Source organism: Lepus europaeus, chromosome 18 (genome assembly GCF_033115175.1).
Source record: "Lepus europaeus isolate LE1 chromosome 18, mLepTim1.pri, whole genome shotgun sequence".
Classification (NCBI taxonomy): domain Eukaryota; kingdom Metazoa; phylum Chordata; class Mammalia; order Lagomorpha; family Leporidae; genus Lepus; species Lepus europaeus.
Window position 1 is genome coordinate 83,726 of NC_084844.1, and position 24,155 is coordinate 107,880.

Sequence of the window (24,155 nt, forward strand, 5' to 3'; positions counted from 1 at the left end):
ACAGGAGACCCACGGCCAGGGCTGATGCCATCACAACGGGACAGCCCCTAAGGGGTGTGGAGACCCACCTAGGGGAGAGGAAGAGGAAGGTCCAGATGCAGAAGCCCAAGAGAACCATGCATGGGCCCTGCCTAGCCCCTCCCTGGAAGAGCCTCTGGAATTGGGGCTTGCTGCCTTGGGCCTCTGCAAAAGCCGACCCCCATCATGGCCCCACAGACACTGGCATCTGTGCCCCTTGTTTTCACAGCAAAACCCCATCATCCTGGGCCCTGCACCCGCATGGGAGACCAGGAAAAGCACCTGGCTCCTGGCTTCGGATCAGCGCAGTGCACCGGCCACAACGGCCATTGGGGGGGTGAACCAATGGAAAAGGAAGACCTTTCTCTCTGTCTCTCTCTCTCTCAATGTCCACTCTGCCTGTCAAAAAAAAAAAAAAATCATCCATCGTCTAGAATGGACTCTCCTGCACACAGGAGGCCTCCTCCCATGCCTGAGGAATGAATCTGGGCTCTCACAAGCTCCTCCTGCGACCCCCACCCCTTGCAACTACATGGCAGCCAAGCCAAAGGGGCCACAGTGACTCCCTGCAGAGGGGTCATGATGCCTGCAGAGGGAGGGAGGTAGCACTGGCTAGGGCCAACCCTATCCTGCCAGCCTGAATTAATCCATCTGAGAGGTCAAGGGGAGGAGGGTCTCCCCACCTCACCCAGAAGGCCCAGGACCCCTGTCCTCCACAGTGGGTGAGGCCCGAGGACCTGGAGGCACCCCCTGCCCCCCACAGCCACCCCTCCTTTCAGATGCAGGAGGTTCCGACCAGGCCATCCAGCAGATGCCCCACAGGAGGGAAGGTGGGATTGGGCCCCAGTGGGCATACCTCTCCCCTTTACCCACTGGACAGAACCACAGGAGGTCCCGGGGCTCTGCCCCACAGTGACTGGGCTGACGGCCCTGCTGGGGACGCAGATGGTGCCGTGCAGCCCTCTGGGAGAGCAGGCTCCGGTGACAGAGCGACGAACTCACCTGCTGCTGCTGACATCAGCACAGGTCAGGCCCTTGCTTGTTCTCATCCTGGCAGAGCCCCAGCACCCGACACTGGTTCCACAGCCTCCTCTTACAGAGCCACGCCTGATGGAGCCAGCCCAGAATCCCCGAGGCACTGCTGCCCAGAATGAGGAGCAGGTTCACTCCTCCTGCCGTGGGCCTGGCACCTCCCTGCTGACTGCATCTCACCTCCATCACAGCAGGAGCCGCCCACACCAACCTGCTGCTTCACATCCTCACCCACACGCACCTGCTGCCTGCTATGACCTGCAGGAACCTGCAGACCTGAGCCAGCACACACCTGTGCCTGCACAGCCCGAGCCAGATTACAGCCTCCCTGCCTCCTAGGGTGCCTGAGCGTCCACTGAGGCAGAGCCCGTGCTCACTGAGCACCTCAGCCCCTACCTCAGCAGCTGCTCAGAAGAGCCCCCGGCTCATCCACAGGGCTGGCTTCTGATGCCTCGGAGTACCCTGCACTAGGGTGAGTGGTGTCCCCCAAGTTCCATGTCTACCTGGAAGCTTTAAATGTGACCATATTTGGAAATGGGGTCTTTACAGAAGGAAACAAATCAAGGCAGGGTCATCAGCCTGGGCCTAACCCAGTGACCACTGCTCTCCTAACAGGAAGTGGGCGGAAGCTGGAAGGAGTCCTCAGAGCGACCTCATGGCCTCTGTCCCTGGGAGAGGATGATTGCACTCCAGGCCCCTGGATCTGAGACAGCAGCCACAGAGAACCTGTCCTCTGAGGATGGGGCCCACCGACCCCACCCAAACTAGCCGCTGAGTGTCCAGAGACTTGCTGTGCACTCAAGCATTCCAGAGAAGCTGAGGTCAAAGGACAGGAGCTGGGCAGGGAGGGCCGAGGTGGCAGGTGGTCTGGCAGGAAAGCGGCCAGCAGCCTGTTCGGGGCCTTGTGCAGGGAAGGCTGCCGAGGGCCCTGGGAAGACAGACACCACGGCGCAGTCGGATCCTGGTCTTTATTCTCTGGAACGGAACAGCCCGCAGCCCACAAAGGGCCATAACTGGAGAGCCCGTTCTCTTAAAACCAAAAATAAAACGAAATGACACATATTTGGCTCCGTAAGTTTCCACCTGAAGATCAGGACCCTCAGATGGCACCCGGCTTCTCCCAAAGCCAAGCCAGGCACGCTGCACCTCGCCCGGGACGCCAGGGCCCACGCAGGCATGTGGGACGTGCGAGGCGGTACCCTGCGGATGCTTCTTTCTCCTAGTAATGACAGAGAGCTCGGTGTGCGCCCACAGCACTTCCAGTCAGTCAGGCTGTCCTCCGCTGGACCTCCACAGCCTGAGCTCTGGGCCGGGCCTGCACACCGGGCAGGGGCCCCTGACACACGGCCCCCAGCAGGCAGCCCCCACAGGGACTGGCACATCCAAGACAGCCAGCAGTGGCTCCTCAGGAGGAGAAGGCAGCGCCGTGGCTGCCCACGGTCACTCCGTGCCGACCTCACAGGGGTTCAGCCCCCTCTCCTCTGCGTCCCTGTACATCCTTTGGAAGTCCTTGAAGCGTGGGGCGCAGCCGAGCCGCGCCTCCCCAAAGTGCATGTAGCCGGTGAAGAGGAAGTCGCCGGGCCCAGGCCTCACACCACACTCCAGCAGTGTCCTGACATGGCCCTGCCAGCCTGCACCCTCAGGGGCCGGCCGGAAGACCCTACTCTTCTGCCGATACAGCCTGCTCACCCGCAGGTGGATGGTCGACTCCTGCCGCTCTGGCTCATGGGTGACGTCCTGGATGGAGCCTCGGACAACTGCAAGGGAAGAGTCAGAAGGCTCAGGGGCCCAGCAGCACCCCTGCCCTACACACCCCTGGCTACAACAGGCATCGGAGCCAGGAGCTGAACCCCCAACTCTGCTTCAAGAAATCCCCGTCTAAAAGCAGAGCTTCTGCAGCAGGAAGCTGCAAAGGGTCATCCCTGACACTCTGTCAGAGACACAGGTGCACTTCCTGTTCAGTGGCCAGAGGACGCCCAGCACGTCCTGTCTTCCACCCTTGGGACTGGGACGCAGAGGACTGATGAGCTCCACACACCACCATGTCACCCTCCTTGGCAAGGGGCTGTGCCCTGCGGACCTCAGACCTGTATGCGCCAGGGCCTCAAACTCCCAGAGTGGGGCTGGGACACCCCCAGGAACTCAGATGAGGAACAAGGGACTTGTTCCTTGGGACGTGGTGTGGACAAGGCACTTCCAACAGTGGCTGGGAACAAGGGACTTCACGAGCCCCTTGGAGCAACAACCTCACTGACAAAACGGGAAAACACTTCAACAACCCTCTAAAACATGAACTCCCCGATGCTCCGTGTGTGTACCCACACACACGTGCAGCATGCTTGCCCAGAGACTCCAAGTGTGATGGGGCAAGGAAGTTCCAGCAGAGCCCCTCAGGGTCTCGTGTCAGGACTGGCAGCTCTTGTGGGCCCTGAGGAGAGACTGCTGGGCCCAAAAGAGGCTCCTGGTGGCAGGAGCCACAAGCACTAGACAAAACAAAGCCGGCAGAGACTCACCAAAGTCGCTGGTGCAGACGGCCAGGAGCACCTCAGTGTGGCTGCACGGGCTGCACGGGGCTGTGGGAGAGAGCAGAGTCAGGAGCAGTCCTGGATGCCACCATCATGGTTGTCCAAGACCCCTCCCAAGCCGTGTCTGGCCTGCACTTGATGGCACAGAGTCAACCATGCACAGTGGGGGCACCAAGGAGGCGCCCAGAGAACTGGAGGCAGAAATGCTCGTGTGGTAGCCACGTAGGGCACGCACCCTGAGAGCGAGACCCCCAGGCGCTCCTACAGTTCCAGACCTCAGTGAGGGGCCTCTGTGCCTAGCCCCCAACCTCCCTGGTCACTGCAGCTAGGGTAACAAATGACGGCTCTTGGGAGCTGGCAAACGAAAACTCAGCCCTGAGCTAAACTGAAACCGAGTTCCTGATGCCACTGGCCACACATCCTCTCACCCAGGGCCCAGCCTGCTCCACTCCAGCAGCTCCTCAGGAAAGCAGACAACTCCTGCACCGTCGGGCTGCCCAGAACCCAGAAGAAGGGGCCCAGCCTGCAGGAACCCAGCACTGCCCTGGCCAAGGTTCTGCCAGGGAGGTCAGTGAGCAGGGCGGGGACCTGTTCCCCGCCTTGGAAGCAGTGACTCAGGTCAGGGCCTTTGGCTCAGCCGCTTCCCCAGACCCCTCCTGACCTCGGGAAGAGGCCCACACCGCAAGGACTTGCAAATCGAGCACTGTTCAGGGCCTGGCCTTCCCCCACACAAGCAGAGGAGCTGAGTCTTAGAATGAGCCCCTTCACTGCCTAGAGCAGACCAGACACACACAACAGGCCTCTCCTGTGGCCTCAGACAGGCAACACAAGAAGCTCGGGACTCGGCGGCCCTCATCCTGTGCCCAGGAGCACACTCACGAACAGGCACAGCTCAAGGCCTCTCGTTCACTGCTCATCGAACACAGCCCAGGACGTGACCTCAGCAAGGCAGGTTCTCCATGGCTGTCGCACTTGAATGCCCCAGGACATCCCTGGCCATGAGCTTGCACAGCCCTGGCCTCAGGGTTGTCCGGTCCAGGAAGAAGCAACCGCGCTCATGCCTGGGGGGGGGGGGGGGGGTCACACAGCCCAACCCTGAGCTGCCAGGCAGCTGCACAGACCGCACCGGGGTGCTGGTGACTCAGGGGACCCCGGAGACAGGTCAGGACTCCTCTGTCAGCTGGCAGCTGTGGGTTCAAATGGCATGGACCCCCCAGGGCCTGCACAAGGGTCAACAGAGACATAGCAAGGCCCTGGGGTTGGCAGTGTACTGGGTAGGCCAGGGCTTCTAGGACCCTCAGACGGGCACCTCCCAGCAGCTCCCAGTCGTCCCCCTCCTCCCTCCACTGCCAGTACACTGCTTTCTGCTGAGTTATCAGAAAACAGCAGCTAAGAACAGCACAGCCAGGCCAGCGCCGTGGCTCAATAGGCTAATCCTCCACCTTGCAGCGCCAGCACATGGGGTTCTAGTCCCGGTCGGGGCGCCGGATTCTGTCCCGGTTGCCCCTCTTCCAGTCCAGCTCTCTGCTGTGGCCCAGGAGTGCAGTGGAGGATGGCCCAAGTCCTTGGGTCCTGCACTTGCAAGGGAGACCAGGAGAAGCACCTGGCTCCTGGCTTCGGATCAGCGTGATGCGCCGGCTGCAGCACGCCAGCTGCGGCAGCCATTGGAGGGTGAACCAACGGCAAAAGGAAGACCTTTCTCTCTGTCTCTCTCTCTCTCACTGTCCACTATGCCTGTCAAAAAAAAAAAAAAAAAAAAAAAAAAAAAAACCAGCACAGCCTAATGTGGTCTCTAAAGCCAGGCCAGCCTCTCAGAAAGGCCCTGCCTCCAGCGCCCAGCCCTCAGTTCTGTGGGGTAGGCATGGCTGTGGTAGACTCCTGGAAGCCTGTGATGTGCCTGCGCTCACACCACAGTCCCCACTACTGGGACCACCTGACCCTCAGCCCTCAGGCTACCCCGAGTGAGGGTCCAGGAGAGTGGACCCTTGCCTGCTGACCCCATACCACTCAGCACCAGGGGCCTGCTGTCTACACTGGGCCTGACACAGACACAGGCGTTGGGCAGAGGGCAGAGGTAACAGGGGTGGGGTGGGGAGGTGTCCCTCATAAAAGGGGGCAGTTCTGGTGGTGAGCATGGGTTAGCAGTCAAGGCCCCAGCGTCCCCACTCCTAGCAGCACCTTGAGGAGCCAGAAGCTGCCATCTCACGGGCAGGGGTGAGGATGGCAGGGGCTGTCCCAAAGCACCTGAGCATCCCTGTGAGCTGGGACAGGCTGAGGGGCAAACACCTCATGTGATGGAGAGGCTGCTAGGCCCAACCACACACAAAGACAGGACACCAGGCCCAGGCCCAGGCCCCAGAGCTTCGTCTCTGAATCACGGGCCCTGGGCGGCCCCCTCGCTGCAGCTTGTCCTGGCTGGCGCCCCAGCTACCTGCAGGTGCCTGTGACTCAGCCTGCCCGCCCACGCCTGACAGGTGAGGAAGTGAAGTACCGCCCTGGAGACCCCCTCTTCCCATTCGGAGCTGCCCACGGCACACAGCACCCTCACAGGGACGCAGGGTGGGCTCCCGCATGGCAGTCTAGGGGCAGTTACTAACCGGACTTGGGCTCACAAAGGCTGGAATGCGAGGGTCCTAAATCCCAAGGCTTGGGGGGTCACAGAGGGCTAGAAGTCTGACTCACACTCTTGGAGAGGGGCGGGCTGGACTGTGCCAGAGGAAGACCACTCTGGAAAGCGACAAAAGGAACTGAGCTGCTGGGGGGGGGGGGGGGGGCAACCAGGGAAGCCAGATGTGAACCTGTATGGCAGCAGCCCCAGGGCAGGCAGAGTACAAAGAGGAACTGCTAGGCCAAAGCACAATTTGCAGACAACAGGTGCCAGCCCAGTCCAGCAGGCCCCTGAGTGAGGCCCCAAGGGAAAACCTTGCTTGACAACACTTGCCAGGGTCCTGTGGTGGATGCAGTGTTTTCACCGGAGCCAAGGGAAGTGGGCAGAGGCAGACAGTGGGCCTGCGTGAGCCAAGACAGGCCCTGCGGATGGTCAAGACCAGAACTCCCAGCCCAGGCTGATACATCCAGGAAGCCTGGGGTTCTCTGGGGTGGCCACCTCAGCTGCCCTCCCACCTGTGTCTCTCCCTCCCTCACAAGCCCTCCTCTCCTCTTCTAGAAGTTTCTCTTTCACCTGTGGACTTCGCTCCTGAGGAGGCTGTGGAACTGGTTGCTCAGGCTCAGCAGGCAGAGCAGGTTTCTAAGGGGAGGAGAGATGAGGCTGACCCCTGAGCCAGCAGCTTCTTCTATGTCCCTCCTCCAGCTGTGTACCTAAAGTGCCGCTGGCCCGTCCTGTGGACACTCCCTGTGGGCCTGCTCTGGGTGGCTTGGAGCAGAGCCCAGATCCCAAACCCAAACCCCAGAGCACAGGGGCAGCCCCATCAGTGAATCCTGGCACATAGCCCCGAGAAGTAAAAAACAGACCAGAGTATGAGACTCACCTGGGCTTCTGCAGGTGAACCGAGGCTGTCTCTACTCCAGGAACAAGGCGGGGCTCTGGCTCTGGGCCACCCTCAAAGTCCCTACTCCTTAGTGGTGCCCACGTCTCTGGGTGAACTGGACCCTCTCCCATCTCAGGTGCAGCCTGGAGTTCACCCATCCTGGCTACATCTGGCAGCTCACTCCTGGGTATCAGGTCCAGCCAAACCCTGCATCCCAGGGCTCAGGCCCCATCTGTGCCCCTGGGGAGCAGCTGCTCCTCCATTCTGCTCTGTTCTTGGCTACTGATGCACCTGGATTTATGTGAAGAAGCCAATGATGCAACAAGGCAACCGGCGTGGACTGGAAGCCAACCCACTGTAAACAACCTTAGAAGAACCACCCAGAGCAGCAGCTGGAGTGAGGCTCACACACACACACACACACACACTTGTTCTCAAATACATGTACGCGTCTACATAAATGCACTCTCACACACACACCCACTCTTGCACAAACTCACATGCACAGATGCACTCATTCAAATGCACCCACACATAAATTCACACTCATGCACACTTTGCACACACAGGTACGAGGCTCGCATGCACACATTCGCAAGCAGGCATGCTGTGCACACACCATGGGATGCCAGCCCACAGCACCCACAGTCTTTCAAAATAGCAGGAAGTACAACTTTGATTGACGCCCAATGGGGCAGCCATTCAGGTGCCACACTCATCCTGGATGGGGCTTCTATCAGGTCTCCCTGGCCACAGTGAGCCTGCAGCAAGGGTCAGAGCAAGAGACGGTGCTGGCAAGAAAGAACCAAGGCCAGGCGGACATGAGGGAACCCAGAGCACAGCCCTCACAAGACAGCAACACTCTACACCAAGCCAGCTGACATCCCAGGGGCTGCGGGAGGCGCACAGAGGGCCTGGAACAGGCCGTCACCAGAGCCTGCCATGTGCAACTCCAGGCTCACTCTTCCCTGCAACCCCACAGAAGCCGGCACAGTTCAACCACTAAAGGGCTAGAAACGGGGCACAGGACCTGGCGGCCAAAGACAAAAAAAACACAGCCCCATCCCCATTCCCTGGGGGAGGTTGCAGCTTCACTGGCTTCCCACCAGAAACCCGGCCACACACACATGAACGCCAGGCAGGCCGGCAGCTGTGCCTCTGCTGGAACTGGTGACAGTGACAGTGGCCCACTACCACGGTCAGCGCCCCCCCTTGATGCGGGCTCTGCACCTATGCCCTGGTAGTGGACAGCTGCCACTCAGCTCGGGCTTCTCCAGATTCTGTTTTCATTCTGAAGTTCATCTCTAGGCCCCCAGAGCAAAGCAGAGTCCTCCCCCTCCTCAGTCTCCCACCCTCCAGTTGTTGGTCAAGATACAGGCTGTTGTGGTTAAAGTTCCACTTAGCTTCTGATGGTTCTGCTGCATCAGGAACTGGGGACCCTCGGAGGGTGGTCTACGATGTGGCTGGCATGGGAATCCCTAAGGAGGGGTCTACGGGGCCCTCAGGAATAAGGGCGTCTCTGAGGAGGGTCTAAGGGGCCGCAACTAAACCCTGTGACAGGCCAGCCTAGTTGGAGACAGATAGGACATTTAGAAAACTGATATGAACCAGGACAAAGTGTGGGTTCACATATGGGACAAAAGTCTGTGTCCCACATCCAAGTAGGTCTGGCTTTCCCCAGCGGGCCACTGTCTCCACCAAAACCAGGAGACTGTGCTGTCACTGGGGATGGTCCCACCTGGGCACAGCTGTGTTCAGCTTTCTGGGACAGCTTCCACCCATTCCTCCAGCAACCCACAGGCCCACCACCCAGGAAGTCTCTGCCTAGGTGATGCAAAGTTGCTGCAGTTTCTGAGGAGTCAGGGCCAGCAGGCATGCAGGGACCACATGCTGGGACCCACCAGGTGCAGCAGGAAGCCTGGCCCAGCCTGGATGTCTCTGAAGGCAGGACCCTGCCCTCGCACACAGCACAGGGGGGGTGGGATCTGCTCTGCCCTCTGCTGCAGGGGTCATGCCCATGTGTCACGACCATGGGAGGTGCACCACAATACAGATGTGCCCAGGACCACCCTGCTCCTTGGTATCTGCCTGCAGAACTTTCTAAAGATCCACACCCTCCACAAAGGGCTCAGCCCCCAAGGGATAGGAAGCGTGCCTCCCAGGGCTCAGGTATGCATAGATGCCTCTGGCACCCTCCCACCACACAGTGCGAGCTGTCTGCCCAATTCATGGAACAAAAGTCGAATGCCAAGCTCAGAGCCTCCGCCCCATGCCAGTGGGTCACAGCCCACGTGGCCAGACAGGCTTCCCTGCAAGCCTCATCTGATGCAGCCCAGGCTCCCAAGGCTGCTGCACCTTCCCAGGGAGGGGCTGCTCAGCAGGCCATGTCATGCCACCTCCCCTAGTGGCACCTGGTCACTCTCGCACCTGCTCTCGGGTCCTCTCCTGACATAGGTCAGTGTCTCCTCTACACACAGAGGCCTCCGCACAGACCCCTGCCTCTGTCCCGAGGCCCCAAGGAACCCTTGATCCCACCATCTCAGAGCTCAGGTCGGTCCCACGTTCAGGGATGTCACAGCTTTGCCCACTCTGGACCACGGGTCAGCTTCAACTCCCCATACAAAACTCAACATTTCAAAACTAAACACTTGGCTAATTCACAGGGCAGTGTAACGGGACAAGTGACAAGTCCCACAACACCCCATGGCAGCCCTCACTCAAACACCCACAATACTGGAAGGGGCAGAACAAAACAGACGTGGCCAGTCTTCCTGAAGGTGCTCTTATGTGAGCAGGCTGCACACGGAAGGTGGTTTAGCATCTCCACCTCTCAGCTCCCCGGGACCATCTGCTGCATGCCACTATTCCCCAGGTGGCTGGTCAGCTTCTCCAGGCGGGAAGAAATCAAGGAAAGAGGCAGCTGCTGTAGCAGCAGTGAGCCCATGCCCACTGCCCATCCCCGGCCACTCACCTGACAGCGTGTGCAGGTCCAGTCCCATGCGTCTGCTCATCAGCTCATACTGGAAGCCCGTGGTCCTCCTGCTGATGTCCTGCTGGGGCGTCGCCTCCACGAACAGGCCACCCTTCTCCAGGCCGAAGCACTGCACCCGGCCCGATCCTTGGTCCCCATCTCGCACCAGCAAATTCAGTTCTCCAGTTTTTTGCAAATAAATATTGGCCCCCGAAGAGTACTTGAAGGGCTTGATGCACACAGTCAGGTGTCGGGGGGGCAAGAAGGTGTTGGGCTGCAGGTTCACGATGAGCGCCCCAGTCGGGTACATCCACTCTACAGTGCCCTCTGAACAGCGCAGGTACACCTGCTCCACCTCCTTCCTGCGCAGCTCATGCGTCAGCCCGCTGTTGGGGGCGGGGGGGGGGGACATTGTCAGCCATGAGGGAGCTGTCAGGGCAATGCTGCCCTGCACCTGCCCACCTTCCAGCCCCCAAGCCCAGGGAGGGGACTCCACCACCAGACCCTCCCAGAGCCCTTGCTCCGAGAGTCAGGGCAAGTGGCACACAGCTCTGGCTTGACCCAGGCAGGCTGGTGGCCACAGGAACACTGGTTCCAGGGTCACAGAGATAGCAGCAGGCCCCCAGCTGTCACCTAAGCCAAAGATGGCCCCAAGAGGCCTGGGCCCTGGCGGGAAGATGTGGACACAGAAGAGGTGGAAGGCGCAGCACGTGTGTACTAAACAGCAGTCGAGCAGTGCTGGCAGTGGAGGGTGGCCTGAGTCCTAGAGACCCACACTGGGCACAAGGCATTTTCCTTAAGGGGATGGTTTATGCTTTGCCCACTTTTGTTTTTCATTCATTTGTACACCTGAGGACCCTGCATTGCCCTCTGTAGTTTTAAACACACAAAGATCATTAGAGCAAGTTCCCTACAAAAGTCAGGGAACGGTCTCCATGTTGGGGGCTGGGGCTTCTGAAGAATAAGCTAACTTTGCTCCGCACAGATGTTCAGCATCTAACCCGAAGTGTGCCACAGCCGAGGCGGTTACGATTTCAAGAAACTGAAACCATCAAAACATCCAAGTCTCTCCTACTTGAGACTTTCATGTAAATGTCAGCTCGTGGCTGACATCACGACCGCTAAGTGGGCCTGGAACCAACCCAGGGACTTCAGCTGAGGGTTTCCTTACACGAACTTGGTTCTGAGCAGATCTCAGACAGGTTCACCCACATTCTTGGGATTTTTGTGTGAAATACACAGTGCCACGTGCACAGCCCTGGCCTGAGCGAGTTACCAGAAACCGTTTCTGCAGAGGAGAAGGCGAAGGACACACAGTTTGCATTCCCTGCAGGTGACTCATGCTCTGGGCACCCCAAGCCCCACTTCTGATGCGACGGTCAGCTGCACGTCGCCTGTGGACCACACCAGATGGAAGTGTGCTAGGGTGAGCCCCTCCTGACCCACTCCCCATTCCCACAAGACTCAGACAGCTACCAGAGGCACACGAGCAAAACAAACTTACAAATTACAGCCAATAAAACTCACACAAGCTCATCTGACACGTATGTGGGGTTCAGCATAATTACAGTGCGGTGGGAAAACCAGGCTGGACACCAAGTAGCTGCCACACACGACCCAAATTGAACCTCCTGTGGGCTCCCACCCTCCCACCTCTGGCATCAGGGCAGAGGCACAATCCCTAGCTCTCTCCTCCACGTAACCAGCCCCATCCGAGGTGTGCCTGTCAGGCGTCCAGCAAGTGGAGTTACCACACCTAAGGACCTGGAAATCTCCAAAGGTAGTCCTTTCCTTGGGACCCAGGAGGGGAAGGTAGGGAGCCCACCCCCCACCCCTTCCCCTCCCCTAGTCACAGCTCAGCAGGGCACGGGCTGCCCAGGGAGATGCAGACCGGGGTCCCCGGAGGTAGGAGTAGCCTTGTACATCGCGTGAGGTGCACCTGGCTGTGTACTCAGGTGCTCAGGACTAAGGTGGTACCTGGATCAGCCCACAGCACGGGCTCTGCCCTCCCACGGCCATCCTGGTGTCTTCCCCCACATTCTCCCAAGACACCACGCACGGCACACGGGGCTTCATGTCAAAACCAGCACCATGACCCGCAGGACCCCTGCTTAAACAAGCACCCAGGGGGGAGGCCTCGGTCAGTCAGGGTCTGTGCTGATGCCTCCCACAGAATCCCGCACTCTCTCTCACAGCACAGCCAACTTGCAAACAGCCCTGAGATGAAAGCAACACAGCCCATCTTGAGTGGTCATCGGTGATGGGGATTCTGCCCACAGGTGACACCAAACAACGAAACCAGCTGCGATAAGACCGAAACGAATCAAACCCATACGTCTAAAGGGAAGTCAGCCAGGGTCACTGCCCGGGCGCACACGTGCAGGGGGTGTCCGTGTGGGGCCAGGAGGGGCTGGGGGGTCTGTGGGGAGACCATGGGGGAGGCCACAGCCGCGATGCCCCCCCCCCCCCGCTAACGGTGCGCGGGGGGGGGGGGTAGTTTAAGGTGAGTCCTGGTCTTGCTCCTCCGAGGGGAAGCGTTACCAGCGCCACAAGCCCCTCACTTGGGAGTGGCCTCTGCCACCCAGGAGCCCTACTCCCGGTCAGGGGATCAGGATCCGGGGGCTGCATGGTCAGCGGAGTGAGAACCACGGGATAAATGGGGCTCCAGAAGCGTGGCCTGGCGCTGCCTCCCGCAGGCTCTGCCTGGAGGACGGGGGTCAGCGCCGGGGGAGGGGGGGGGGGTCAGCGCTCCTCTCCGGCTTGCTCTGGTGCACGAGAGGGCGACGGCCTCCCCGCCCAGCTCCGAGCCCCCCTCCCCCCGCGCGCGCGCGCCTCCTGCCCTGGAAACCTGGAGTTGGGGTGGGGACTGCGGTTTTCTCGGTTCGGCCCTGCAGGGTGACCCCAGGCCCGCGTCTAGGGCGCCCTGCCTCACGCCGAGGCTGCGAAGGAGAGCGCGGGATGACCGCGGCGGAGCAAGGGCGGCCCACAGGGGAGCGTCCAGGCTCCAGCCCAGCCCAGCTCTGCGCCGGCGCCGCGGCCCGGCCCGGCCTGGCCCGGCCCGGCTCCGGGAGGACGCGCGGCCAGCGAGCTGCCGCCGGGACAGCGCCCCCCGCAGGGCCCGGACGGGAACCGCGCACGACCGCCCCGCACCGCGCGGGGCGCACGCGGGCCCGCAGTCGCCTCCGGGGGCGGGGTCCTCGCGGCCGGGGTCGCTGAGCCCCGCGCGCCGCTGCCAAGGGCGGCCCGACCTTCACGAGCCGGGCTCGGCGGCTGCGCTCCCCGCCTGCACCCGGCCCCGCACAGGGTTTGGCTTGCGACTGCCGGCGCTGCACGGACACGGACGGCCGCGGTCCCGAGAGGACCCCGCGCCCGCCGCGGCCCATCCAGGCGAGGGGCCGAGAAGTCGCGGAGCCCGGGACCCCACAGGCTCTGGCGAGTCCTGCTACGCCGCGCTGCAGGCGCCGCCCCGGGCGTCCTCTGGGCAGGGACCCGCGGGCTCTTTTGTTCTAGGACCTGGGGCGGGGGCGGGGGCACCGGACTCGACCTGGAGAGCGGCCCCGAGCCCCTCGCCGAAGCCGAGATCGGCCGGGGTCTGCCAGGGCCGGGGTCTGCCCGGGGCCGAGGTCTGCCGTGATCGGGGTCTGCCCAAGAGCCGGAGTTTGCCCGGAACTGGGGTCTGCTGGGGTCTGCCCAGGGTCGGCCGCGCGGACTCACCTCGCCTTCCAGTTGCACAGGTCGCTCGAGTACTGCGCGCCCGCACCGCCCAGCAGCGCGGCCAGGAGTGCGGCCAGGAGCGCAGTCAGCGGCTGGCCCGAGGCGGGGGATCGCATTCGCCGCGGCCCCGCGCTCCTCCGAACCGCCGGCGCCGGGTCCCGCATGCTCGGCTCGCACTCGCCGCCCGGCCCCGCGCCGCCAAGCAGACCTGGCCCCGGGGGCGGCTCTGGAGCAAGCGGTCACTGCGCGCGCTCCCCGCGCATCCCGGCCCGCAGAGCGCCCGCGCAGCAGCCGCCGCCGAAGCCGCGCGAGCCCGGCGCCCGCCGCCGCCGCCGCCGCCGTCACTGGAGTGGAGTCCGGCACTCAGCCCAGCTCTGCCCAGACGCCCCTCCCACCGCGGCTCCGCCCACGCCCGCACTGTCCGCCCCGGCGGCTCCTCCCCCGAAGGTCCCGCCCCGCTGTTCGCCTGGGTGAGGAGCCGCGGCGGTCAGACCAGGGAGGCCAAGCAAGCCTGGTCCGCGGCTGCCCAAGCGCCCTCTTCCTTACCCTACCGCTCTGGTCCCGGTCTCACCCACCTCGCCCTGGACTCCCCTGGACGATGCTTCGCGGTGGGCCCGCAGCCCGGGCCCGCAGAGGGTTAGGAGCACCCCGACCCTGGCTGAAGCCCCAAGTCCCCAGTCTCTTCCCTGCCCGCATCATGGACCCGGAGGGGCAGAGCGGGGCTGACGTGGGGGCCCCGGCTGCCTAGGAAGGTTTGTGGTGGTGTGGGGCAAAGACAGAGTGGCCTCTCCAGGCTCCGAGGAGCCGGAGTCCCATGCGGTGGAGAGAGCTGGGAGGACCTGGGGGGATCCTGCTGGTTTGCCTGAGGCACCCTCCAGGGCTGGAGGTTTGGGTGGGTGACTCCCGGGCAGCCAGGCGGGGGAGTGGAATTGAGTCACTGAGCCAGAAAGAGCTGGCAGCAAGCCCAGGGCAGCGCCGTGGACCTGAGACGGTGCTTGCCTCGTCTGGAACCCAGCAGGGCAAGGCTGTCCAACCAAAACCACACAGCCAAGCCCCACCCAGTAAAGAAGTAGCTAACCCTGAGACCCAAGGTCAGGTGCCAAGCTCCGGGCCACACCTGTGCACTTCAGAATGTGGAGATCTGCTGTCCCCACCCACTCCTCTCCAGTGCCTGCTCCAGCCCCCTACTCACCACCCAGCTGTGGAGACCTGCTCCCCCAACCCCTTGGGTGCATCAGCGCCCCCACCCAACTGCGGCAGGAAGTGCCTCTGCAGGGTGCATGTGGCTCTGCCAGGCCTGTGCTGCTGGTGGCCACAGGGCCCGTCAGGCTCCAGACCTGGAACCAGGGAAGGGCGCCTTTGAGCTGCCAACTGGACCCTGAGAGCTGAGGCCCTGCACTGCCTCCTCAGGGCCTCAGAGTCCCTAGTGGCTGCTGGGCTATGAGGGAGATGAAGGAGCTGATTCCACACCAGGGCAGGGCTCTGGGACCTGGTGCGCCGTCTGCTCCCTGAAGCTGGGATCCCACAGATAACGGTAAACATTTGTCGGGATGGATCCAAGCCTCTGTACCTGCCTCTGGTGTAGACCCCTCAGGCCCTGGCCCCTGGATCTGCCTCTGGTGTAGACCCCTCAGACCCTGGCCCCTGGATCTGCCTCTGGTGTAGACCCCTCAGGCCCTGGCCCCTGGACCTGTCTCTGGTGTAGACCCCTCAGGCCCTGGCCCCTGGATCTGCCTCTACTGTAGACCCCTCAGGCCCTGGCCCCTGGACCTGTCTCTGGTGTAGACCCCTCAGGCCCTGGCCCCTGGATCTGCCTCTGGTGTAGACCCCTCAGACCCTGGCCCCTGGATCTGCCTCTACTGTAGACCCCTCGGACGCTGGCCCCTGGACCTGTCTCTGGTGTAGACCCCTCAAGCCCTGGCCCCTGGATCTGCCTCTGGTGTAGACCCCTCAGACGCTGGCCCCTGGACCTGTCTCTGGTGTAGACCCCTCAGGCCCTGGCCCCTGGATCTGCCTCTGGTGTAGACCCCTCAGACCCTGGCCCCTGGATCTGCCTCTGGTGTAGACCCCTCAGACGCTGGCCCCTGGACCTGTCTCTAGTGTAGACCCCTCAGACGCTGGCCCCTGGACCTGTCTCTAGTGTAGACCCCTCAGACGCTGGCCCCTGGACCTGTCTCTGGTGTAGACCCCTCAGGCCCTGGCCCCTGGATCTGCCTCTGGTGTAGACCCCTCAGACCCTGGCCCCTGGATCTGCCTCTGGTGTAGACCCCTCAGACGCTGGCCCCTGGATCTGCCTCTGGTGTAGACCCCTCAGGCCCTGGCCCCTGGACCTGTCTCTGGTGTAGACCCCTCAGACCCTGGCCCCTGGATCTGCCTCTAGTGTAGACCCCTCAGACCCTGGCCCCTGAATCTGCCTCTGGTGTAGACCCCTCAGACCCTGGCCCCTGGATCTGCCTCTGGTGTAGACCCCTCAGGCCCTGGCCCCTGGATCTGCCTCTGGTGTAGACCCCTCAGGCCCTGGCCCCTGAATCTGCCTCTGGTGTAGACCCCTCATACACTGGCCCCTGGATCTGCCTCTAGTGTAGACCCCTCAGACGCTGGCCCCTGGATCTGTCTCTGGTGTAGACCCCTCAGACCCTGGCCCCTGGATCTGCCTCTAGTGTAGACCCCTCAGACGCTGGCCCCTGGATCTGCCTCTAGTGTAGACCCCTCAGACCCTGGCCCCTGGATCTGCCTCTAGTGTAGACCCCTCAGGCCCTGGCCCCTGGATCTGCCTCTGGTGTAGACCCCTCAGACGCTGGCCCCTGGACCTGTCTCTGGTGTAGACCCCTCAGACGCTGGCCCCTGGATCTGCCTCTGGTGTAGACCCCTCAGACCCTGGCCCCTGGATCTGCCTCTGGTGTAGACCCCTCAGACCCTGGCCCCTGGATCTGCCTCTGGTGTAGACCCCTCAAGCCCTGGCCCCTGGATCTGCCTCTGGTGTAGACCCCTCAAGCCCTGGCCCCTGGACCTGTCTCTGGTGTAGACCCCTCAGACCCTGGCCCCTGGACCTGTCTCTAGTGTAGACCCCTCAGACGCTGGCCCCTGGACCTGTCTCTAGTGTAGACCCCTCAGACCCTGGCCCCTGGATCTGCCTCTAGTGTAGACCCCTCAGACGCTGGCCCCTGGACCTGTCTCTGGTGTAGACCCCTCAGGCCCTGGCCCCTGGATCTGCCTCTGGTGTAGACCCCTCAGGCCCTGGCCCCTGGATCTGCCTCTGGTGTAGACCCCTCAGGCCCTGGCCCCTGAATCTGCCTCTGGTGTAGACCCCTCATACACTGGCCCCTGGATCTGCCTCTGGTGTAGACCCCTCAGACGCTGGCCCCTGGATCTGTCTCTGGTGTAGACCCCTCAGGCCCTGGCCCCTGGATCTGCCTCTAGTGTAGACCCCTCAGACGCTGGCCCCTGGATCTGCCTCTAGTGTAGACCCCTCAGACGCTGGCCCCTGGATCTGCCTCTAGTGTAGACCCCTCAGGCCCTGGCCCCTGGATCTGCCTCTAGTGTAGACCCCTCAGACGCTGGCCCCTGGACCTGTCTCTGGTGTAGACCCCTCAGACGCTGGCCCCTGGATCTGCCTCTGGTGTAGACCCCTCAGACCCTGGCCCCTGGATCTGCCTCTGGTGTAGACCCCTCAGGCCCTGGCCCCTGGATCTGCCTCTGGTGTAGACCCCTCAAGCCCTGGCCCCTGGATCTGCCTCTGGTGTAGACCCCTCAAGCCCTGGCCCCTGGACCTGTCTCTGGTGTAGACCCCTCAGACCCTGGCCCCTGGACCTGTCTCTAGTGTAGACCCCTCAGACCCTGGCCCCTGGATCTGCCTCTGGTGTAGACCCCTCAGACGCTGGCCCCTGGATCTGCCTCTGGTGTAGACCCCTCAGGCCCTGGCCCCTGGATCTGCCTCTGGTGTAGACCCCTCAGGCCCTGGCCCCTGGATCTGCCTCTGGTGTAGACCCCTCAGACCCTGGCCCCTGGATCTGCCTCTAGTGTAGACCCCTCAGACGCTGGCCCCTGGACCTGTCTCTGGTGTAGACCCCTCAGGCCCTGGCCCCTGGATCTGCCTCTGGTGTAGACCCCTCAGACGCTGGCCCCTGGATCTGCCTCTGGTGTAGACCCCTCAGACGCTGGCCCCTGGACCTGTCTCTGGTGTAGACCCCTCAGGCCCTGGCCCCTGCATCTGCCTCTGGTGTAGACCCCTCAGGCCCTGGCCCCTGGATCTGCCTCTAGTGTAGACCCCTCAGACGCTGGCCCCTGGATCTGCCTCTGGTGTAGACCCCTCAGACGCTGGCCCCTGGATCTGCCTCTGGTGTAGACCCCTCAGACGCTGGCCCCTGGATCTGCCTCTGGTGTAGACCCCTCAGACGCTGGCCCCTGGATCTGCCTCTGGTGTAGACCCCTCAGACCCTGGCCCCTGGATCTGCCTCTGGTGTAGACCCCTCAGGCCCTGGCCCCTGGACCTGTCTCTGGTGTAGACCCCTCAGACCCTGGCCCCTGGATCTGCCTCTGGTGTAGACCCCTCAGGCCCTGGCCCCTGGATCTGCCTCTGGTGTAGACCCCTCAGACGCTGGCCCCTGGACCTGTCTCTGGTGTAGACCCCTCAGACCCTGGCCCCTGGATCTGCCTCTGGTGTAGACCCCTCAGGCCCTGGCCCCTGGATCTGCCTCTAGTGTAGACCCCTCAGGCCCTGGCCCCTGGATCTGCCTCTGGTGTAGACCCCTCAGGCCCTGGCCCCTGGATCTGTCTCTGGTGTAGACCCCTTGGACGCTGGCCCCTGGACCTGTCTCTGGTGTAGACCCCTCAGACTCTGGCCCCTGGATCTGCCTCTAGTGTAGACCCCTCAGGCCCTGGCCCCTGGATCTGCCTCTGGTGTAGACCCCTCAGACCCTGGCCCCTGGACCTGTCTCTGGTGTAGACCCCTCAGGCCCTGGCCCCTGGATCTGCCTCTGGTGTAGACCCCTCAGGCCCTGGCCCCTGGATCTGCCTCTGGTGTAGACCCCTCAGACCCTGGCCCCTGGACCTGCCTCTGGTGTAGACCCCTCAGGCCCTGGCCCCTGGATCTGCCTCTAGTGTAGACCCCTCAGACCCTGGCCCCTGGATCTGCCTCTAGTGTAGACCCCTCAGACGCTGGCCCCTGGATCTGCCTCTGGTGTAGACTCCTCAGGCCCTGGCCCCTGGATCTGCCTCTGGTGTAGACCCCTCAGACCCTGGCCCCTGGACCTGTCTCTAGTGTAGACCCCTCAGGCCCTGGCCCCTGGACCTGTCTCTGGTGTAGACCCCTCAGACGCTGGCCCCTGGATCTGCCTCTGGTGTAGACCCCTCAGGCTGTGGCCCCTGAATCTGCCTCTGGTGTAGACCCCTCAGGCTGTGGCCCCCTGGTTTCCCAAGCTGGGCTGGAGTTCCCTGGCATCACTGATGGCTCAGGAGAGACACATGCAGAGGACACATCAGTGCAGACAGGATGCCTAGTGCCCAGTGGTATCAGGCTCCTGGGGCAGCATGGGCAGGCGGTCAGACCTCCCCTCATCTGCCCATTTTACTCTTGGGCCCTGAGGGGTAGATTATGAGCCAACTGGGGCCTCTGAGTCCCCTCCACCATTCTTTCTAGGAGATTCTGTGAGAAGTGAGCCTCTGCTGTTACTCCCTGGATGGCTATGAAGGGTTGCTTCCCAGTGAGCATTTCAGGGGCTCAAACCCAGGAGTCTGCAGTGAGAAGGACGGTGGAAGGCTGGTGCCGCTGCTCAATAGGCTAATCCTCCGCCTACGGCACCGGCACACGGGGTTCTAGTCCTGGTCGGGGCGCCGGATTCTGTCCCGGTTGCCCCTCTTCCAGTCCAGCTCTCTGCTGTGGCCCGGGAAGGCAGTGGAGGATGGCCCAGGTCCTTGGGCCCTGCACCCGCATGGGAGACCAGGAGAAGCACCTGGCTCCTGGCTTTGGATCAGCGCAATGCGCCGGCCACAGTGCACCAGCCACGGCGGCCATTGGAGGGTGAACCAACGGCAAAGGAAGACCTTTCTCTCTGTCTCTCTCTCTCACACTGTCCATTCTGCCTGTCAAAAAGAGAGAGAGAGAGAGAGAGAGAGAGAGAGAAGGACGGTGGTGAGGTCCAGGGGCCAGTGTCGTCTGCAGGCTCACCCGGTGTGCCTGACCTGGGTCTACAGCATCACCCTCATGCTCCCACATTCTCTTCTCCAGCTCTACACAGGGACCTTCATGGGGATGGAGAGGTGCTAAGGGTGTGGTCTGCCTTTTCAGGCTCTGAACGTCAGAGTACAGGCAGGCCCTGCAGTGGTGGGTGGACAAGACATGGACTCAGGTCTTGTTGCCAGCTCCCTGATGTGGCTCACACGGGCCATGGACTGGGGTCTCCTTCTGAGTGGGTGAGTCTTCAGAGTCAGCATCACCACTGGGCACCGCCTCCCTCTGCAGAGATACCCCATGGGGGTGGGGGCACCCCCCACCATCACAGTCCCATAGCTGCTGTGAGCTCTTTGAGCCAACAGACTGCAAATGCTGCTGTTGAGGTTTTCAGTGAGTGCCGATGGCCGTTCTGTTCCACAGGGGACTTCCCTCAGACACTGGACGCTTTCAGAAGGACATGCAATGCTTTCCTCAACACATCTGGGATCGGACCTCTTAGTGTTTGATACATTCTCAGGTCATTGGCCAACGGGGCCCCTCACTTTGCCCCACCCGGCCACCCAGCCCCCACGTCATCCTGTCACCCCAGTTTCCCCCTCTGAGGTCATTTTCCCTGACCTTCTCTTCGGGACATAATTATCATACCTGTGGTCAAATGATGTGGAGTGCCAACGCTCGTAATTCCACGTTCGGCGGCTGCAATGAGCAACGTGTAATTACGACATGAAACAGCACACGGAGAGCTGGCCGGCCTCGCCCAGGAACCTTCAGTGTGTAATTCTTCACCTAAACCCCTCCTTAACCTAATTTGTTTTGCCATCTGGGCATCAGAGAAAGGTGGGGTTGGGGGAGGACTTTGCAGTCAGTTTGGTGGCAGCTGAGGCTCCCTTGAGTCAGCTGAGCATGGCCTGGGGCCTCCCTGTGGGCTGGGACTTGAGTCCAGACAGCCGTGGCTGGGTGTGACCTTGGGCGGTGCCTGCCCCTGAATTGACGGTGGGAGACAGGGTGCTGGCCCATGGTTTGGCAGTGAGGGGGGCTCTACAAGGTGTTATTATCCCCGCGCCATGGTTGTGCAGCCTCCTCTGCGATCCCAGGCTTGGCAGTGTCTCAGCGTTGGCCCGGCCAGCAGCAGACCACGGCCCCAGGCTGGCAAACCATGGGGCCTGCTGCTGCTGCTGCTGGAAGCTGTAACTGCTCTCTTGTCAGAGGGAGGTGTCGGGAGGGAGAGCTGAGCTTGGGGCTGGAAGTGAGGATCTGACCCACAGTAGCTCCAGGTGCTCATAGGAGATGCCAGGCCATGCACTGACACCTGCTTCTCATCAGCTCTGTGAACGTGGTGTGAGCGGGGAACACAAGGCTCCAGAACACGAGGCCCACCCAGCCACCTGCTGCATACCACAGGTCTGTGGTTAGCTGGGACTCCCATCGGAGGTTCCCCCAGAGAGCTCTCCAAGGAGCTCACCTCTCCTCTTCCTTTGTGGAAAAGGACTGTCCCAGGCTGCTACCCCCACCCTGTGCCCCAGGTGTGCACTTGGAAAGCCTGAACCTCACAAAATCAAGGCCTGTTGCGTGGGCATCACCCCTGAGACTGCCCTGTGAGGCTGCATGTCTGTTTTATGCACACACATGTTCCCCTGGACCCTTGAGGGTACAGTGGTCATGACCCTCAGCCTTAAACACTAGAGCAGGGGTCCCTGTCCAGTGGCATCATAGTGCTGTTGGCACAGCCAGGGAGTCACACCCTGAGACAGGTCCCTCAGCACTGCGAAGTGTGTGCACATGTGTTCTCAGTGGCATGGGGGAGTCCAGATAGGCCACCCCATCTGCATCTGAATTCCGGAAGGCACTTCTGCCTAAGCCCTCCTGTGACCTCTAGAACGAGCCGAAAGTAAGGGTCCTGCCATGGCACTCTGAGAAGTGATATGTCCCCAGATTGCCAGCAGGGAGACCCCTGAGCTGGGAAAATCCAGAGAAAGATCTCACCCTTCCCTGCTCTGCTGGCCTTGGCTCTATGCTACAAAAGGTGTCTCTCCCAGTGCAGGGAGGGGCCCACTCCAGGACCCCGTCTGCTACAAACTAGGAGTCAGACTCTGTGAGTCTCCCAACGGGACAGAGTGCTCAGGCTGGACAGAGTCAGCCCTCACAGGGCTGTGCTTGTGCAGTGGCCAGGCCATCCAGATGCTGGGCACACCCCTGCTCAGATCACTGGCGATACACTGCCTACGTGTAGGGAGGGGAAAGTCACCACCTGGGAACTGCCCAGCTGGACTGGTCTCAGCCGACCTCCTCCAGCCTGGACAAGGTACCCACTGAAAGGCCGAGGGCAGGCCCTCCCCAGCAGTCAGTCCAGGACTCACCTCACTGAGCCCTGCCCTGCAGGTACCCGTGACTCAGCCAGTGAGCAGGGGCTGAGTGATGGCAGTGGCGGCAGCTATCACCACCCTCTGCCAGGGGCGGTCACTGGGACTGTCCTCAGCTGTCCCCAGATGAAGGGACTGACAGCCAGGCTGTATGTGGTGGGGAGGGTTGCTGTGGGCAGGGCAGTGGGCTCAGCATGTGTGAAAAGTCCGCCATGCACCTGCCTCAAGATTCCCGTCCAGACAGACAGGCAGCCCCTCCCTTCCAGATGGACAGGCAGCCTCTCCGTGAACCAGGAACCCTTGGAGCTGGTGGGTGGGCTGTGGCTGAGTCAGAGACCCGTCCTCCACATGGCCACTGGGTCACCTGTGTGCCCTCTAAGTGCCTGAGACTGGGGGTACGGGGAGGGTGGTTACAGGGCTGGGGCTGGAGGGAGCCAACGTTCAGGGGTCAGTTCAGAGAGCTCCCAGCCAATGCAGCACCCACAGGCAAGAGGCACAGGTGGGGAAAAGGGAGAGGAGGGGATAGCAGGCCCCAGGGGTCTCAAGCCACCAACGTGGGTATAAGTGAGGCAGCTGGGCAATGCTGCCAGCCCATTCTTCCTGCCTGTGTCCAGCCTGAAGTGTGCACACCTCAGCAGCGATGAACGAAACTCTCAAGAAACCCCACAGGCAGCTGGGTGGGTGTTCCCCAGGCTAACACCAAGCTGCAGGTGGGGGTAGACACAGTGGCGGGTCCTGAGACCACTGGCTGCAGGGTGCCTGTCCTACAGGGAGACTGCTCGACAGGAAGGCCTGGGGACAGCCTGGACACTTTCTCCTGGATGATGGGGCCAAGCCCAGGCCTCCTGGCTTCGTTCTGCCCTCCCAACTGTACCAGGGGTGCTGGCCACCCAGAGCCAGTGCTGGCCTCTGCTGAGGCTGAATTAACCTAAAATGTGAAATCTCTCATCATTATACACAGAGTGATGCCAATGACTTATAAACACAACCAGTGGCATCTCCCCAGAGCCAGCTGGGTAATGGGTTGTAAGTGGTGTTGTAAAATACTCCTCCCTCAGGGCCTGCGCCGTGGCTCACTTGGTTAATCCTCCGCCTGCGGCGCTGGCATCCCACTGGGGGCCGGGTTCTAGTCCCGGTTGCTCCTCTTCCAGTCCAGCTCTCTGCTGTGTCCCAGGAGGGCAGTGGAGGATGGCCCAAGTGCTTGGGCCCTTGCAACTGCATGGGAGACCAGGAAGAAGCACCTGGCTCCTGGCTTCGGATCAGCACAGCTCTGGCCGTGGCAGCCATTTGGGGAGTGAACCAATGGAAGGAAGACCTTTCTCTCTGTCTCTCTCTCTCTCACTGTCTATAACTCTGTCAAATTAAAAAAAAAAAAAAGATAAAAAAAATACTCCTCCCTTAAATTTTCTGCAATGATTGCTGCTATCATGGTAAGAAAAGAAATGATTAGGGGGCCTGGTGCTGTGGCATAGCAGGTAAAGCAGCCACCTGAGTGCCGGCATGCCATATGGGTGCCAGTTCGAGTCCCAGCTGCTCCACTTCAGATCCAGCTCTCTGCTGTAGCCTGGGAAAGCAGTAGAAGATGGCCCAAGTCCTTGGACCCCTGCACCTGCATAGGAGATCTGGAAGAAGTTCCTGGCTCCTGGCTTTGGATTGGCGCAGCTCGAGCCATTGCGGCCAACTGGAAAGTGAAACATCAGATGAAAGACCTCTCTTTCTCTCTCTTTCTCTCTCTCTCTCTCTCTCTCTCTCTCTCTCAGCCTATCCTTCTCTCTGTGTGTAATTCTGACTTTCAAATAAAATAAATAAATCTTTTTTTAAAAAAGAAATGATTAGGAAAAGAAGAAGAGAGGAGGGGTTAGGAGGGAGACAGAG

The 24,155-nt window shown here is 61.5% G+C and overlaps 1 protein-coding gene across 1 annotated transcript; it reads right to left on the reverse strand.

Moving 5' to 3' along the window:
* Nucleotides 1-1,982: 1,982 nt before the first annotated feature.
* Nucleotides 1,983-13,908, reverse strand: METRNL (meteorin like, glial cell differentiation regulator). Its single transcript, XM_062216513.1, has 4 exons — nt 13,749-13,908; nt 10,035-10,420; nt 3,564-3,623; nt 1,983-2,807 (listed from the first exon to the last, which is right to left on the reverse strand). The coding sequence occupies exons 1-4, from the start codon at nt 13,862-13,864 to the stop codon at nt 2,491-2,493; spliced, it is 879 nt and encodes a 292-aa protein (XP_062072497.1). The 5' UTR covers nt 13,865-13,908; the 3' UTR covers nt 1,983-2,490.
* Between the last annotated feature and the right edge of the window lie 10,247 nt (nt 13,909-24,155).

Excerpts from the sequence above, each read along its gene's own strand:
- METRNL (XM_062216513.1), bottom strand. The coding sequence starts at position 13,864 with ATGCGATCCCCCGCCTCGGGCCAGCCGCTGACTGCGCTCCTGGCCGCA. Across the intron at positions 3,624-10,034 it reads GGACCTGCACACGCTGTCAG|CCCCGTGCAGCCCGTGCAGC; the intron begins GTGAGTGGCCGG and ends TCTCTCCCACAG. Across the intron at positions 2,808-3,563 it reads CGTCTGCACCAGCGACTTTG|TTGTCCGAGGCTCCATCCAG; the intron begins GTGAGTCTCTGC and ends CTTCCCTTGCAG.